The sequence below is a fragment of the Pongo abelii genome, chromosome 6, assembly GCF_028885655.2.
Source record: "Pongo abelii isolate AG06213 chromosome 6, NHGRI_mPonAbe1-v2.0_pri, whole genome shotgun sequence".
NCBI lineage: Eukaryota > Metazoa > Chordata > Mammalia > Primates > Hominidae > Pongo > Pongo abelii.
The window spans coordinates 122,202,047-122,218,342 of record NC_071991.2 but is presented as its reverse complement, the minus strand read 5'-3'; the positions used below and the strand labels follow the sequence as shown (position 1 = coordinate 122,218,342).

The following is a 16,296-nucleotide window of genomic DNA, read 5'->3' as shown; positions in this document are numbered from 1 at the left end:
ATTCTTTTTTTAAGAACATTGAATATTGGCCCCCACTTTCTTCTGGCTTGTAGAGTTTCTCCTGAGAGATCCATTGTTAGTCTGATGGGCTTCCCTTTGTGGGTAACCCGACCTTTTTCTCTGGCTGCCCTTAACATTTTTTCCTTCATTTCAACTTTGGTGAATCTGACAATTATGTGTCTTGAGGTTGCTCTTCTCGAGGAGTATCTTTGTGGCATTCTCTGTATTTCCTGAATTTGAATGTTGGCCTGCCTTGCTAGATTGGGGAAGTTCTCCTGGATAATATCCTGGAGAGTGTGTTCCAATTTGGTTCTATTCTCCCCATCACTTTTAGGTACACCAATCAAATGTAGATTTGGTCTTTTCTCATAGTCCCATATTTCTTGGAGGCTTTGTTCATTTCTTTTTACTCTTTTTTCTGTAAACTTCTCTTCTCACTTCATTTCATTCATTTGATCTTCAGTCACTGATCCCTTTCTTCCACTTGATCCAGTCGACTACTGAATCTTGTGCATGCATCACGTAGTTCTTGTGCCGTGGTTTTCAACTTTATCAGGTCATTTAAGGTCTTCTCTACGCTGTTTATTCTAGTTAGCCATTCGTCTAATCTGTTTTCAAGGTTTTTAGCTTTTGTGCGATGGATTCAAACATCCTCCTTTAACTTGGAGAAGTTTGTTATTACTGATCTTCTGAAGCCTACTTCTGCCAACTCATCAAAGTTGTTCTCTGTCCAGCTTTGTTCTGTTGCTGGCGAGGAGCTGTGATCCTTTGGAGGAGGAGAAGTGCTCTGATTTTTAGAATTTTCAGCTTTTCTGCTTTGGTTCCTCCCCTTTGTGGTTTTATCTACCTTTGGTCTTTGATGATGGTGACCTACAGATGGGTTTTTGGTGTGGATGTCCTTTTTGTTGATGTTGATGCTATTCCTTTCTGTTTATTAGTTTTCCTTCTTACCGTCAGGACCCTCAGCTGCAGGTCTGTTGGAGTTTACTGCAGGTCAACTCCAGACCCTGTTTGCCTGGGTATCACCAGCAGAGGCTGCAGAACAGCAAATATTGCAGAACAGCAAATGTTGCTGCCTGATCCTTCCTCTGGAAGCTTCGTCTCAGAGGGGCACCCAGCTGTGTGAGGTGTCAGTCGGCCCCTACTGGGAGGTGTCTCCCAGTTAGTCTACTTAGGGGTCAGGGACCCACTTGAGGAGGCAATCTGTCCATTCTCAGATCTCAAACTCTGTGCTGGGAGAACCACTGCTCTCTTTAAAGCTGTCAGACAGGGATGTTTAAGTCTGCAGAAGTTTCTGCTGCCTTTTGTTCAGCTATGCCCTGCCCCCAGAGGTGGAATCTACAGAGGCAGGCAGGCCTCGTTGAACTGCAGTGGGCTCCACCCAGTTAAAGCTTCCCAGCTGCTTTGTTTACCTAGTCAAGCCTCAGCAATGGTGGAAGCCCCTCCCCCAGCCTAGCTGCAGCCTCACAGTTCGATTTTGGACTGCTGTGCCAGCAATGAGCAAGACTCTGTGGGCGTGGGACCTGAAGAGCCAGGCATGGGATATAATCTCCTGGTGTGCAGTTTGCTAAGACCATTGGAAAAGCACCATGTTATGGCAGGAGTGTCCCAATTTTCCAGGTACTGACTGTCATGGCTTCCCTTGGGTAGGAAAGGGAATTCCCTGACCCCTTGCGCTTCCCCAGTGAGGCGATGCCCCGCCCTGCTTCAGCTCACACTCTGTGGGCTGCACCCACTGTCCAACAAGTCCTAATGAGATGACCCCAGTACCTCAGTTGGAAATGCAGAAATCACCCATCTTCTGTATGGCTCATGCTGGGCGCTGTAGAGTGGAGCTGTTCCTATTCGGCCATCTTGGAATGATCTCCATTACTTTTAGTCCAAGGAACTTACAGGACTTTAAGGGCTTTAAAGGCATTAAGAAAAGTTTGTAAATAACATACAAAGTGAAAAATGCTAAAACGCTGTATAGGAGAGTTTAGAGGAAGGTAGAATTACTTGTTTCTGAGAGAGAATCTGTGATAGATTCTACTAGGAAGAAGAAGGCTAGACTTTGAAATATAGATTAGGTCAGATATGTACAGATGGGAAACATGTTATTTATTTGTAGCAGTGGCTCAAAATAAATAAAGAATATAAGTGGAAAAGCACTATACTTATAAGAGAATCCAATTTGTCTAATATTGAATGGGAAGTATGTGGAAATAAAACAGGCAGAGTTGCTTGGGATGAGATCACTGAAGGGCCTTCAATGCAGTTTTTATATGTATATTCAAATATAAATCCATGTTTATGAATATAATAAACACATTTTAATTTAAAAAAAAACCTGTGATTGTTATTTCCATGCTGTTGAATATATGCCAGAGTAAGGGTTGTAACTTTTTACTGAATTGTATATAGCTACTGTTAAATTCAGAAAAATTTTTCTTATGAATGCTGATGTCCAGTTTTTAGTCATTTATCTTTTCAAAATTTTTCTTCATGATAAAAGAAATACATACATACTCAGTCTTTTTAAAAAGTTTAGATTCTACAGGAAAATAGAAAAAAAGTGGTAATCTGTACTCCAACATTTGCATTTGGTGTATAATATTTACTTTTGAAAACATTTTTAAGTGTAACAGAGAATAACAAGAGGTAAATTTTTTTTTCTACTTGGATAATTTAGAACAGATAAACTGTTGGCTTCCCTACTTCTGTTTATCTTCCTGTGTTAGTTTGATAAACAACTTTAAATCTTTGACTAAAATCTTAAGTTTTCATTTAATCAGAATGTATTGGTTTGAGGTCACTTGAAAGCAGAGTGTATATTTCAGTTTGTAAAACTGAAAAAAAGTAACTCAGTTTTTATTTTTATTCCAGAAACATGTTCATTTTATTTTTTTAAACTGCATAAAAGGTTTTAGAGAGATATAAAATCTTCAGTAAGAAGAAAAATTTTCTCCCATTTAACTATGAAGAGTTGTGGTAATTTGGCATTATCAGCATACACTCAATTATGTTTGCAATCTCATGTGAAGAAAAAAACGCAGGAATTTGCAGAGCTACAATACCTGGTTAGGGCAAGAGATTTTTAGAAAAGGCAACATAAGGTCTTTCGTTTGATTCATAGACAGTTTGTTTTGGGAGGGCCTGTTTTGTGCCAAGTCCTGTAAATACAGAGCAGAATTAGAAATGACCACTATCTTCAATATGCTCTCAGTCCAGTTATTAAATCTGAATAGAGGATTGTGGGAATTGACACCAGGCCCTTGTATGTGCAAAGCAAACTGTGGTGATGCAGAAGACTTCCACTTGATAGAGTTTTAAATTATTGAAGGAAGATGACCAAAAGCCCAAACATTTTGGTGTATCTTAAGGTTTTGTTGTTAAAATTAAGGGAGTAAGACAATGAAAAATATATAAGCAGCAAGGCAAAACTCTTTTAGTATTTCTGTTTTAGTATTTGGAAAATAAGAAAAGGAAATTTAAAGAATGAGAGAGGAAGGGATAAATGGAGACTGACTTGTTACTACTGTTACAAACCTAAGTAGAAAGAAAATATCTTTGTTCTTATTAGTATATAAATGGAAATTTCTTATTATGTCCATGCCCTGTATTTGTATGCACACGTATTAGTTTCGTAATATGTGGAGTTTTTGCACTGTCATGCCTTTCTCAATGTAGTTTCTCAACTTTGAGATTTAATTTCATTTAAATTCCATCCTTATTACTATTGGAACATCTGAGTTTCACTACATAAAACTTTCTTAGTGATTTAGCATTTTCCTGGTCCATGAAGTAGGACGTTATAGTCATCTGTGGCTATATTGTAGCTGTAGATGTTGAAGATGTTTTAGAGGAAGTGGTAGTCTAAATAATGTATTCAGTAAGTATTAAACAAGTTTAGGTTAACCAGTTTTCTACTTTATAGAGGTAATTTTTATTCTAAACATAATATTATAAATAAGGATTTATATGACATTCCAAATTATACATATTTTGGTGATTGATTCAAAAACTTTTTTTTTCCTATGTAGGACACCATTGCAGTGGCTAGATTTATTGTTTTTTTAGCTTCTTCGTCTACAAGCAGAGATGGTAAACCTTGCATATTTTTGAAAGCATTTGAAGACCTCAAAGCAACTGTTTATGTAAGTATGCAGCTTTTATTCTCTAATTATATTGCAGATTTAATGAGCTAAAGGGATGGGATTGAAAGTATTTCTGTAAATCTGCGGATAAACTACTTGGTCTGACTAAATTCTTTTAATTGAATATTTTAAGTTTAAAAAATAGAAGTTTTTTTTCTTGGTTTTATTTTTCAAATGATGAGATAGAAAAGGGAATTCCTTTATATTTAATAAATACTTATTAATGAAACTTGCAAAACTGCACAGACATTCTAGATTGGATATTCTTTGTAATTATACTGTCAGGCACTTTGTTCTACTTGATTTCACTTTAAATTAATCAACTACCCCTCTTTAGGTAAAACTGATTTTTTCCTTCTCCTATTTTATTCGTTGTGAAGATGGCCTTCCTCTCCTCTTTTAACACCCTACCTTTCACACACACAGTTGAAAACTGCCTTTTTAGTCAAGGCTGTTAGGTAGAATTGGGCTAAGCCAAGAGCCTGCAGGCCAACATCTGCCTGTTTTTTTCTAGTATGCACAAAGATGCTATAAGCACTGATGGTGGCTCTGCTTGATATTAAAATTAATGAATTAGGCTGGAGATGGGTAAAATTTGCAGTTAGAGTGATCACTGAAGCACTTCCTTATTTTTTTTTTCTTTCTGAAAACATCTAAGGTTCTATGCGGAAAAGTTTTGAATATCAGCTCTGATTTTCCATTTCTATTGGACTGATAGAAGTTTGCATTCTTTTACATTCTATCCTGAGAACTGAATATTGCTGTGCTTCAGATTTAATCTGTAAGAACACTAATATTTTAATAAAGTACATTTTCATTTGACCTTATATCTTTGCCTTTTTTTTTAAGTTTCTGTAGCTTAGACAACTTTGCACATTTCACTCTTAATTTGTAAGCCATAACTTTATGTCATCCTGGTGAATTTGAATATTTTACAAGTAAGTGTGTACTTTTACTACAACTAAAAGCATGTAATCACATTGGAGGTCTGTATACAAATAAGTTCTTTCTTTTTTTCCTTCAGGTTTATGTCAAATCTGTAAGAGATTTTTCTACAGAATCAATGTCTTTGGTAAGAGGATATTCAGTTTAATTTAGAATATTACACCTATACCTGTATATGCCACACACACATAGATACATGTGTATGTATATTCAGTCCACTTTGTAGTCTGATATTGATATAGTATCAATACACTGGAAAAACATAATCTTTTTTATAGCTGATAATGTTATATTAGAGTTATATATTTTACCTAATAATCAATATCTGAATATTCTGTTGTCTGGAATATCTGCCGATATTTTGTGTAAGCTATACATACACAAGAAAAATAAAATAAGTTTTTACCATATGAAGATCCTTAAATTTTTGTTTTAAACCATAGGCAAATTCATTTCTTTTTACATTAGCTTGTATTTAACCAGACAATTATGCGCTGAATTATATAATTGAACAAATTATATAATTTTAAGTAGTTTTCTTATACTTACGATACATTTCTTTTTAACCATTTTTTCCCACTATTTTATAGCATAGATATAGCTATAGCTTCCTTATAGCAATGGGAAGATGCCCATTCCCATTTTTACAGATAGTCTACTTGTAGCTGAGTAAAACTGGAAAGAAGGTATTAATAATTTATTGCTATAGTTTAATATGATGTTTATGTTCTACTTATGTTTTTGAACCTTTAGTTTCAAATGGACAGAATTCAGGAACTGTTTCTAGTTGACAATGACTGTAGGACACAGATACTAAATTCTGAGTATTAGTATAATTAATATTTTTGGGGGGACTGTTACCAATAAAAGAACTGATATACTTTTTAAAAAATGTGAGTTAGCTCTGGTATCAGTATTTCCAAAAATTGTTATAGATTGTTTAATTTAAAATATTTGATATATCTGTGAACCTGTAAATAAGGCGGGAATAAATGAAAAAGCCTCTGAACTTTGCAAAAATGTTTTTTCACAAAGCCTAGGTATTGTAAGTTAAATCAGGCATAGATCTATTTGACTTTGTTTTCCTGACTCATCAGAGATGCTCATTTTTACATTTCTACATTTTTAAACTGAGCATGGATCTTGCAGTTGATATAAAGAAAATGGAGTTACTGTTTTTGAGTTTCTTGTTTTCCTGAAAAAGTGTATTTTTTCAAGAATATAGTATTAAAAGTGTAGTCTATGAGGACCAGGGTGTTTTTAGAATTTAGAAAATAGAGTGTTTTGTTTTTCAGTGGTAGAAAGTTTGCTTTTCAAGTGACTCAGGGTAATCATTTGATCTTGTATTGTCTTCAGGATTTAAAAGCTTTACTAGCCCACTTACGTGATCTGACGGCCCAATATAAACTATCCCCTGTATTTTTATTCAACCTAATCTTGTCATTACCTTTGACCAGTACACTCCAGCCATCCAAACCTCCTGGATTTTCAAATATACTGAATGTGTTTTCTCTGCTTGGAACACTGTTGCTTACTCATTCCCGACTTCTGTACTTCATTTAATTAGTTCTTTCTTTAAATATCTTTTCAAATAGACCTTCTAAGACAACTCTAAGACATCTCTCCGCTTTTATGGTTTGTTCTTCCATTGGTGTAGGGTCTATTTGTGTTTTGTTCACACTTATTTTTAGTGCCCTGTATAGTACATGGCCCATCAATGAATGAATGAAGGAAGGACAGAAATAAATAAAGGAATGAATGAATCAAATTATGCTGCTAGGTGTCTTTCTCTCTTCAGGCTTTTATTGTCTGCTGTGCTTGATTTTTGTCCACTAGTTGACTTTCTGTGTATGCTGTAAATTGCATCTCATTTAACCCAGTGCTCACATTTTCTTGACTGATTGATTCCATAATTGGCTGCCCCTTAAGCTGTCAAAAACAAAAATTGTTCATGTCTGTGTGAAATGTGGATCAAGTGATGTACTTAATGATAATGCTATCAAGTTATGTTTAGTATATCATGAGCCCATGGTTTTCGCATGGACATGTGCCTGTGCTGTGCAATACTGAGCAACTAGCTGTGTGTGGCTATTAAAAATTCAGTTCATGATTTGCACTAGTCATATTTAAATTCCTGAATAGCCACAATATTGATATAGAATATTTTCATTATCACAGAAGATTCTCTTGGATAGTACTGTTCTAGATTATTTAGTGAGCAATAAAAATCCTCAACAAGTATTTTCGTAAGTACTAGTTTTATTAACCTAGGAGTTGTTAGGATGTCATAAATATTATATGCCTATTGCTTTAGATATTAGCCATGTGCCTTTTGCACCAGCAGTGTGAAACTATTTTCAGATCCCTGATTACATAATGCTAGTATGTGCTATCATTTCTCCTTGTTACTTGTCCTTCAAAATTTAGATTTTGTTGCCACCTTCAGAAAGCCTTTGCTTACCATTCTCCTAAACTAACTACACTATTTCTCCCGCTAACACATTTGTTCACACTGATTTGGATGTCCCTCTACAGTCCTTGTTTGTGGAATACAATACTTTATTGTGTCAGCAAGGGAGGCAAATTGGCTACTAAGATAGGGCTTACTGGGAATCATGTAAATTTAATTACCTTGTTGAAGTGTGAGCTTACTCAAGGGTACGTTAACCAAACTTGTAAGAATATTAACCCAACTCGTTAGAGAATGATTAAGAAGCAAAAATATCAATTTATGAATTTATAATGAGGATTATATCTTAGCTGTTGTACACATAAATACTTGCTGATTTACATGGAAAACCAAAGAGGAAGTTGTTTATTGGTAATGAATTAACAAATGGCAGTTACTTGGTTGATTATAATGGTTAGTGTCATTGAGTTTTGCTGGCCTTTCCCGTTCATCTCTCCATGAGATGTTAAGATAGAATATTGAGTGTAAGCTAAGCACATGTTTTCTCCCTACTGTTCAGTATGCTTCTCTTCCATTATTTCTCTTTCCATTCCATTATTCCATCATTCTTTTTTTAATCATTGATGAGCTAGCTTTCTTTATATTGAAGTTTGATTAGATTAGCAAATTCTACTCTTTTGTTTAAACTGAGAAGCCTCCTTGGAAAAACTAATTTTTTAATTTGAGTTTTAAAATTTTAACTCTCAGAGTGATAGGTTTCCTTATTTCCATTTGATGTTGGGGCCACTTATCTAAAGCCCTTTAAGGCTTTATTTAGTATCACTGTAAATATATGCAAAGATATCTTTGTAAACCACTTTCCCTTTTCTTTCCCAACTTATTCATAGTTATTTTAAAAAATAATCTTTTGGTTCTCTTATTATTATAGAACAAAAGGAGCTCGCTACCTGATGTGTTATAAGCCAATACTGTGAAATCAAATTTTTGAGAAAAGAAAAGCTGAAAGTCAACACCTAAGGAGACACGAGCTGAGCTCAAATATGTCTCCCTGTGCTTTCTTTAAGGCAGTAGTTTTATTAGAAAAGTTGTAGAGAGTAGATACTGGGATTAGTAAGTCATTAGTTGGATGAAAGGGAAAGTTTGGAAAGTCCTTGGGCATGCATAGTTATTTCTTCACATTAATGCATGGGTTGCACGTGCAAATTCAGGTGGAGATAATATGATGAATGTGATGGAAATTCATAATGTGATGTCAGCAAACTCATTCTCAAATTCCAGTCAGCCATCTTGGTTTCAACTGATTTCAGATAGTTTTTTCCTGCTGTCACAATCAGTAGGAGTTTCAGTAGTATCTCAGCAAGTTGTTTCTTTTCTTATCTGATATTCTGCAAGCTCAAGAATTTTTGTTAGTTGCTGATTTCAGCTTCTCAATAAGTTTTCATTTCTTATCTGCTATACTGTAAGCCCAAGAATTTAGGCATTGTTAGTTTTAATTCTTTGGGGTAGGGTTTCATTATTAGCATTTTAAATATTTTTATACCATTTATGACTCAAAACCTGGCTTGAGTTATGAGTCAAAATTTAGGCCTATGGAAAATCTCTATAATAGCATGGGGGTAAGGGGAAGACAGAAATTGTACCACAAGTTTCAAAGTGATATTAGTTAAAAAATAGAACCAAAATCTCTTTAATTGCATTTTTTAGAATTTGCTCTCTGTTAACAATTTGATTTATTGTCCCCCAGCTACGGTTTCTTGACCAAATAAGCTAGGGATACACTAACTTAAAGATAGCTAGGATGATTTAATTACTAAAAGATTCCTTGAGAGTGTCCTTAAAAAAAAAAGTTTTCTAAACTTACAAGAGATGTAACTTGTATTGTTAAGACTAGTATTCTAGTTGCCTTTTCAGGGCTTCTAAAAATATCTCATTATGCCTTGTCATTTCCCTTTAATAAAACTCTCTTTTCTTTGACCTTTTACATTGAAGATGTACATATTTTTAAAAAGTATTTCTTGTTTTGTGTTATTGCTTCAGTTTTGACACGTATTGCTGTTTTTCACTACAGATGCTCCTTGATTTACAATGAAGTTACATCCAGTATACCCATCATAAGTCAAAAATTTCATAAATACAAAATGCATTAAATTGCCTAATAGACCCATTCTAAAGTCAGAAGATTGTAAGTTGAACCATCATAAGTCAGGGACTATATGTATATACTGTTTGCTATGTGTTTTATTGAAGAAGTATGATGTTTTAATTAGATTATAGGTTATGCCTTTATGAGCTAGTGTGCAAATTGTACCATTTATAAACAAAGTTCTAATGAAAACCAGTTGGATAAGCTAAGCTGTGTGCATTGCCTTATTTCAGGTTATAACTTCTTTTAGACACTTAAAAGGATAAAATACAGTTACATGGATTTGCTGCTAATATGATTATAACATGATTCTACAATGTAAATACTTTCTATAAATGTATTCACTGTCTTCTCTTTCTTTAGGTTCCAGCAACAAATTATATATATACACCCCTGAATCAACTTAAGGGTGGTACAATTGTCAATGTCTATGGTGTTGTGAAGTTCTTTAAGCCCCCATATCTAAGCAAAGGAACTGGTAGGTATTAAAACTGGTGGAGTTTTTTGGAGTAGAAATGCATTATTGATTTAGCAACACAGTTCCATCAGTACCCTAAGTCCTAGAATAGAAGCTCAGTTCTGACCTATAATTGCCAAACAACACTGATGCATATTCTTTGGCTAGTTTAATTTGTAAAATAAACGTGATCTTTAGATTCTAGAGTCTAGTTAAAGACAGTAAGGACAAAGAATGAAGCAAAGGATGCCAAAGAGCAACGTGAAACCATATGAAAATATAAAATTCACTGGGAAAGGTAAATATATAAACAAATGCAGAATACTGCAATTCTGTAACATTGATGCATAAATCACGTTTAATTCTGCTATAGAAGTTGAAAGGCAAATATATAAAAGCTATAACTATAGAAATATGTTAATGGATACATAGTATAAGAAGATGCAAATTATGACCTCAGTAACATGAAGTGTGATTTGGGGTAGAAGTAAAAGTGTAGAGTTTTTGTATGCAATTAAAGTTAAATTGTCAGGTTAAAGTAGATTGCTATAAATATAAGGTACTTTATGTAAACCCCATGGTAACCACAAAGAAAATACCTATAAAAGATACACAAAAGAAAATGAGAAGGGAATCAAAGCATGTCATTACAAAATAATGAAACACAAAGGAAGATAGCAAGAGAAGAAAATAGGGAATTTAGTGTCACAAGACAGATAGAAAACCATGAATTAAATGGCAATCGTAAGACCTTCCTAATGAATAACTACTATTATTATAAATGAATTAAATTCCCTAATAAAAAATCATAGAGTAGTTGAGTGCATTAAAAAAAATGAGATACAACTATATGCTGTCTACAAAAACTCACTTTAGATTTAAGGACACACATAGGCTAAATGAAAGTGAAGGAATGGAGAAAGATATTTCTTGCAAATGGTAACCAAAAGAGGAGAAGTGGCCATACTTACATCAGACAAAAGAGACTTTAAGTCAAAAACTGTCACAACAGGCAGTTTTTGGATATCATATAATGATGAAAGGGTTAAAATATAACAATTATGTATGCTGCTAACATCAGAGCGCTTAATCCATGAAGCAGACATTTCAGAAGTGAAGGGAGAAATAGACAGCAACACAATTATACTAGGAGGTTTCATTTCACCACTTCCAATAATGGGGGAGACCATCCAGACAGAGATCAATAAGGAAACGGAAAACGTGAACAACACTGTAGACCAAATGGAACTAACAGACATATCAGACATATACAGAATATTCTACCCAGCTAGAGCAGAGTATACATTTTTCTCAAGTGCACATGAAACATTCTTCAGTATAGATAACTCGTTAGGTCACAAAACAAGTGAATAAATTAAGATAGCAAGTATCTTTTCTGACTTCAATAAAATCAAACTAGAAATCAATAGCAGGAGGAAAATTGTAAAATTTAGAAATGTGTAGATATTAAACAATACACTCTTGGAGAATTAAGGAATCTCCATGCTGTTTTTTATAGTGGTTGTACTAGTTTACATTAAAAAATGTATGCACCTTGATGATAAATACAGTATTGCTAAAAAATGCTAAGGATAAGTTGAGCCTTCAGTGAGTTATCATCGTTTTGCTGGTGGAGATGGTAGGTTGATTGGTCAGGATGGTGTTTTCTGAAGACTGGTGTGGCTGTGACAGTTCATTAAAATAAGACAATACTGAAGTTTCTCATATCAATTGACTCTTCCTTTTACAAAAGATTTCTTTGTAACGTGAGATGCTGTTTGATAGTATTTTATTCACAGTAGAACTTCTTTCAAAATTTTAGTCAGTCCTTGTCAACCCTGCTGCTGCATTATCAACTAAGTTTATGGAATATTCTAAGTCTTTTGTTGTCATATAAAAAATATTCATAACACCTTTACCAGGAGTAGATTACTTCTTAAGAAACTACTTTCTTTCCTTATCCATAAGAAGCAACTCTTCATCTGTTGAAGTTTTATTATGAGATTGCACCACATCTGCAGTGACTTAACTCCACCAAAGTCTTGAACCCCTCAAAGTCATCTGTGAGGGTTGGAATTAACTTTTTCCAAACCCCTGTTGATGTTGGATTTTGACCTCACATGAATCATGCATGTTCTTGATGTCATCTAGAATAAATACTTTCCAGGTTTTTAATTTACTTTTCCCCAGTCCATCAGAAGGATCGCTATCTATGGTGGGTATAGCCTTATAAAAGGTATTTTTTTAAATAATCACACTTAAAAGTAAAAATTATTACTTGATTTGTGGGCTGCAGAATGGATATTGTATTAGCAGGCATGAAAATAACATTGATCTTGAACATCTCCATCAGAGCTCTTGTGTGATTAGGTGCACTGTCAATGAGCAGTAATATTTTGAAAAGAATCTTTTTTGCTGAGCAGTACGTATCAACATTGGGCTTAAAGTATTCAGAAAGCCATGCTGTGAGCAATGTCATCCAGGCTTTGTTATTTCATTGAAGAGCACAGGCAGAGTTGGTTTTGCCTAATTTTGAAAGGCCCTAGGATTTTGAGAATAAGTGAGTATTGGCTTCAACTGAAAGTCATCAACTGCATTAGACTCTCACAAGAGAGTGAACCTGTTTTTTGAAGCTTTGAAGGCAGGCATTGACTACTCCATAGTTGTGAAGGTCCTAGGTGGCACCTTGTTCCAAGAGAAGACTGTTTTGTTTACATTGAAAATGTGTTGGTTTGTGTAGCCACCTTCGTTGATGATCTTAGTTAGGTCTTCTGGATAACTTGCTCCAGCTTCTTCATCAGCACTTGCTACTTGCTGCTCCACCTTGTACTTTATGTTATGAGGATGGCTTCTTTTCTGAAATGCCATGAACCAACGTGATAGCTTCAGATTTATCTTCTCTAGCCTTCCCACCTCTCTTGGCCTTTAAAGAATGGAAGAGAGTTAGGGCCTCATTCTACTTTAGGCTTTGGTTTAAGGGAATGTTGTACTGGTTTGATCATCTATGCAGACGACTAAAATTTTCTCTGTATCAGCCGTAAGGCTCTTTGACTTTCTTCTCATTCATGTGTTCACTAAAGTAGCACCTTTAATTTCCTTCAGGAGCTTTTTCTTTGTATTCACAACTTGGCTAACTGAGCACAAGAGTCCTAGCTTTCAGTGTATCTCAGCTTTGGATATATGCCTTCCTAAGCTTCATCATTTGTAACTTTTGATTGAAAGTGAGAGACATGTGACTCTCTCACTTGAACACTTATAGGCCATTATAGGGTTATCAAGTCATCTAATTTCAATATTGTTGTGTTTCAGAGAATAGGGAGCCTCAGGAGCGGGAGAGGGGAATGACAGGTTGATGGGGGAGTTAGAATATACATATTTATTGGTTAAGTACACTGTATATGGGTGTGATTTGTGCTACCCCAAAACAATTATAATAGTAATGCCAAAGATCACTGATCACAGATCACCATAACAGATACAATGAAAATGGGAAAGTCAAGTATTGTGAGGATTACCAAAATGTAACATAGACGCACATACTGTTACAAAAATGGTGACAGTAGACTTGCTCAGTGGAGAGTTGCCACAACCTTTAATTTATAAAATTGCAGTATTACAAAGTACAATAAAGTAAAGTACAATTACATGAGTTATGCCTTTATTAACATGGTCATACTACTCAGTCATCTGAGATTCAATGTATTTCCTATCAAAATCCAAGTAGCATTTTTTATAGAAAAATAAAAATCAATCTTCAAATTCATATGGAAACACAAAGGACCCTGAATAGCCAAAAGAATCCTGAGAAAGATCGAATCTGGAGGCTTCTCTCTTTCTAATTTCAAAATACGTTAAAAAGTAACAGTATTGAGACGGTATGATACTGCCATGAAGCCAGACATACTGATTAATGGAATTGAATAGAGCGCCTAGAAATAAGCCCACACGTTTATTATGGTCAACTGATTTTCGACAAGGGTGCAAGAATATATAATGGGGAAAGTGTAGTCTCTTCACCAAATGGGGCTGGGGAAACTGTATATCCACATGCAAAGAATGAAACCGGATCCTTAGATCATACACAAAAAATCAATTCAACGTGGATTAAAGACAAGAGTATGACCTGAAACTGAATGTTCTAGAATAAAACACAGGGGAAAGGTTTCCTGGCATTGGCCCTGGACATGATTTTATATAAATATATACATATATATGAAGTGATACAGAGCTGTATATATATTTGGATAGTTTTAAAAGTAAAGTAAAAATGTATAACCTATTAATTGCTATATGATAATGTAAGGTTTTAACAAACATGTAAATGAAAACATCAAAAGCCATGAATTTCAGTTTATTGTGAGGTAATAAAGTGAACAGAAACACACACTTCACCTGTGTTTAATATTTAGTTTTACTAAATTTAACATTGTTTATTGTATTTCATCTATTCTAAAACACCATTATCTGTAAAAGGCTTTATCATTTTATGTATCATTAAGAAGGGAAAAATGCTATTTAAACTATGCTTAACTGTCAATTTTAAGATAGAGCCGTATTTCGGAGATGTTAAATAGTGAAACATGGATGTTGTTTATGAAATGTAGACTTTATCTCCTGCATGCCAGGAGTTGTGATCATGTTGCAAACACAAAGATGTTCTCATTGACTTCATATTACAAAACCATTTTTAAAATAAAGATACATATATACAAATTTTACTGTTGAGGAATGAACTAGGAATTTACTCTTTGGTCAGGTGGATGGGGGAAAATCTTTTTCTTGTGGTCAGCATATTTTATTAATGTATAATATTAAAAAAACTAGTCTGTGTGTAAATGAACATTGTGAAGACTATTAAATACAGAGATAAGTTTTAAATAGACCTCATACAAAGCCTGAAGACTGCAAAGAATGTTTTGTGGAAAATCCTTTTAATATCTGTTGTTTTAGAGGAAAGGGGAACATTGAAGTTGAAGTAGAGAAATTTGTGCTTAAAGACCTATTTTTCAAATATTCTCATTTCATCTTATTCCCAGAGTCTTCATTTCCCCACCCCATCATACTGTTCAACATAAACCACATACTTTTCCCTTAGTAGTTTCCTCTCCCCATCAATTTTCTTCAAATCTTACATGTGCTGCCCCTTCTGGGAGTTAGCCATAAAGATGTAATCACTATGATCCTCTTCGAATTTGAAGTTTTACCTGGTTGAAAGTTTGGCCCACCAAACTTAGGAATAAGTTACATTGTTGCTAATAATGTCTATCTATAGAAGATATAATTTAAAAAGTTTTTTTAACAAATTGATCTGCAAATACATCATTTTAAAAAACAACTTAAAATATGATAATATAGACTAAAATGATAGCTCTGTTAAAACATTGATGACAACATTAATTTTCAGTTATTAGAAAAATGTTTTCTCATGATAATGTTATTAAATCTTGCATATAAAATGAAAGCCATGGGGAACAAGAATATGTATTATATTTGCATATGTATCTTATATCTCTATCAGATATGTTTACTTCAATCACTGCAGTCCCCTAGTAAAAAATTCATGGCTAGTAATGAGCCATCTGTTATTACCAAGATAATATGTTTGTTTCTTCTAAGATACTAAATTAAAATGAATGTCATCAATTTTATCTGAACCTGGTCGTTGAAGCTTTTAAATAAATCTTAAGACATAGCAAGATGTCTTGGCTACTAGCCAGACAATAAAGTTTAAAACTATCTCTAATAACTTTAGTTACAGTTATATTAGACAAATAGCACTGATATTTGTGTTCAAGAAAAGATCACCTTCATTAGTATTACCACAGAGAAGTACAAGAATAGATGTACAGGAACAGTCCACAGCTGTGCCTTTTAAAATATTACCTAAAGCAGTACTTTTTCACAAATACAGGGCTACAATCTAAATAACATCCAGATGTATATAGCTAGTTATGTGGTGGAAAATTACCTTTATGCAATTCAAATTTAGGTAGATGGAAAAAGTGTATTCTGTTACATATCATTTGCTAGAATTTTTCGTGAAAATTCATCTTATAAATGTTAAATTCAATGTGATAGAAGCAGTTAGCAGTTTGGCATCTTTACTCCTTGACAGAAATTTTTCTTGAAAACTTTGCTCTTATCCTGAATAATGATTACATATGACCTGTAGCATGCTATCTTATTTCTGGTAGAAATCTTATTC

At 34.0% G+C, this 16,296-nt stretch overlaps 1 protein-coding gene across 7 annotated transcripts in view; it reads left to right on the top strand.

Annotated features, from left to right (window-relative positions):
* POT1 (protection of telomeres 1) overlaps positions 1-16,296 on the top strand; it is a 106,812-nt gene that overhangs the window by 27,746 nt on the left and 62,770 nt on the right. For all 7 annotated transcript variants that reach the window (XM_063725602.1, XM_054559097.2, XM_054559098.2 and 4 more), the window contains 3 exon segments: positions 4,023-4,136; positions 5,161-5,208; positions 9,998-10,112. In XM_063725602.1, coding sequence (XP_063581672.1) covers positions 5,200-5,208; positions 9,998-10,112 — 124 coding nt within the window. In that variant the 5' untranslated portion in view covers positions 4,023-4,136; positions 5,161-5,199.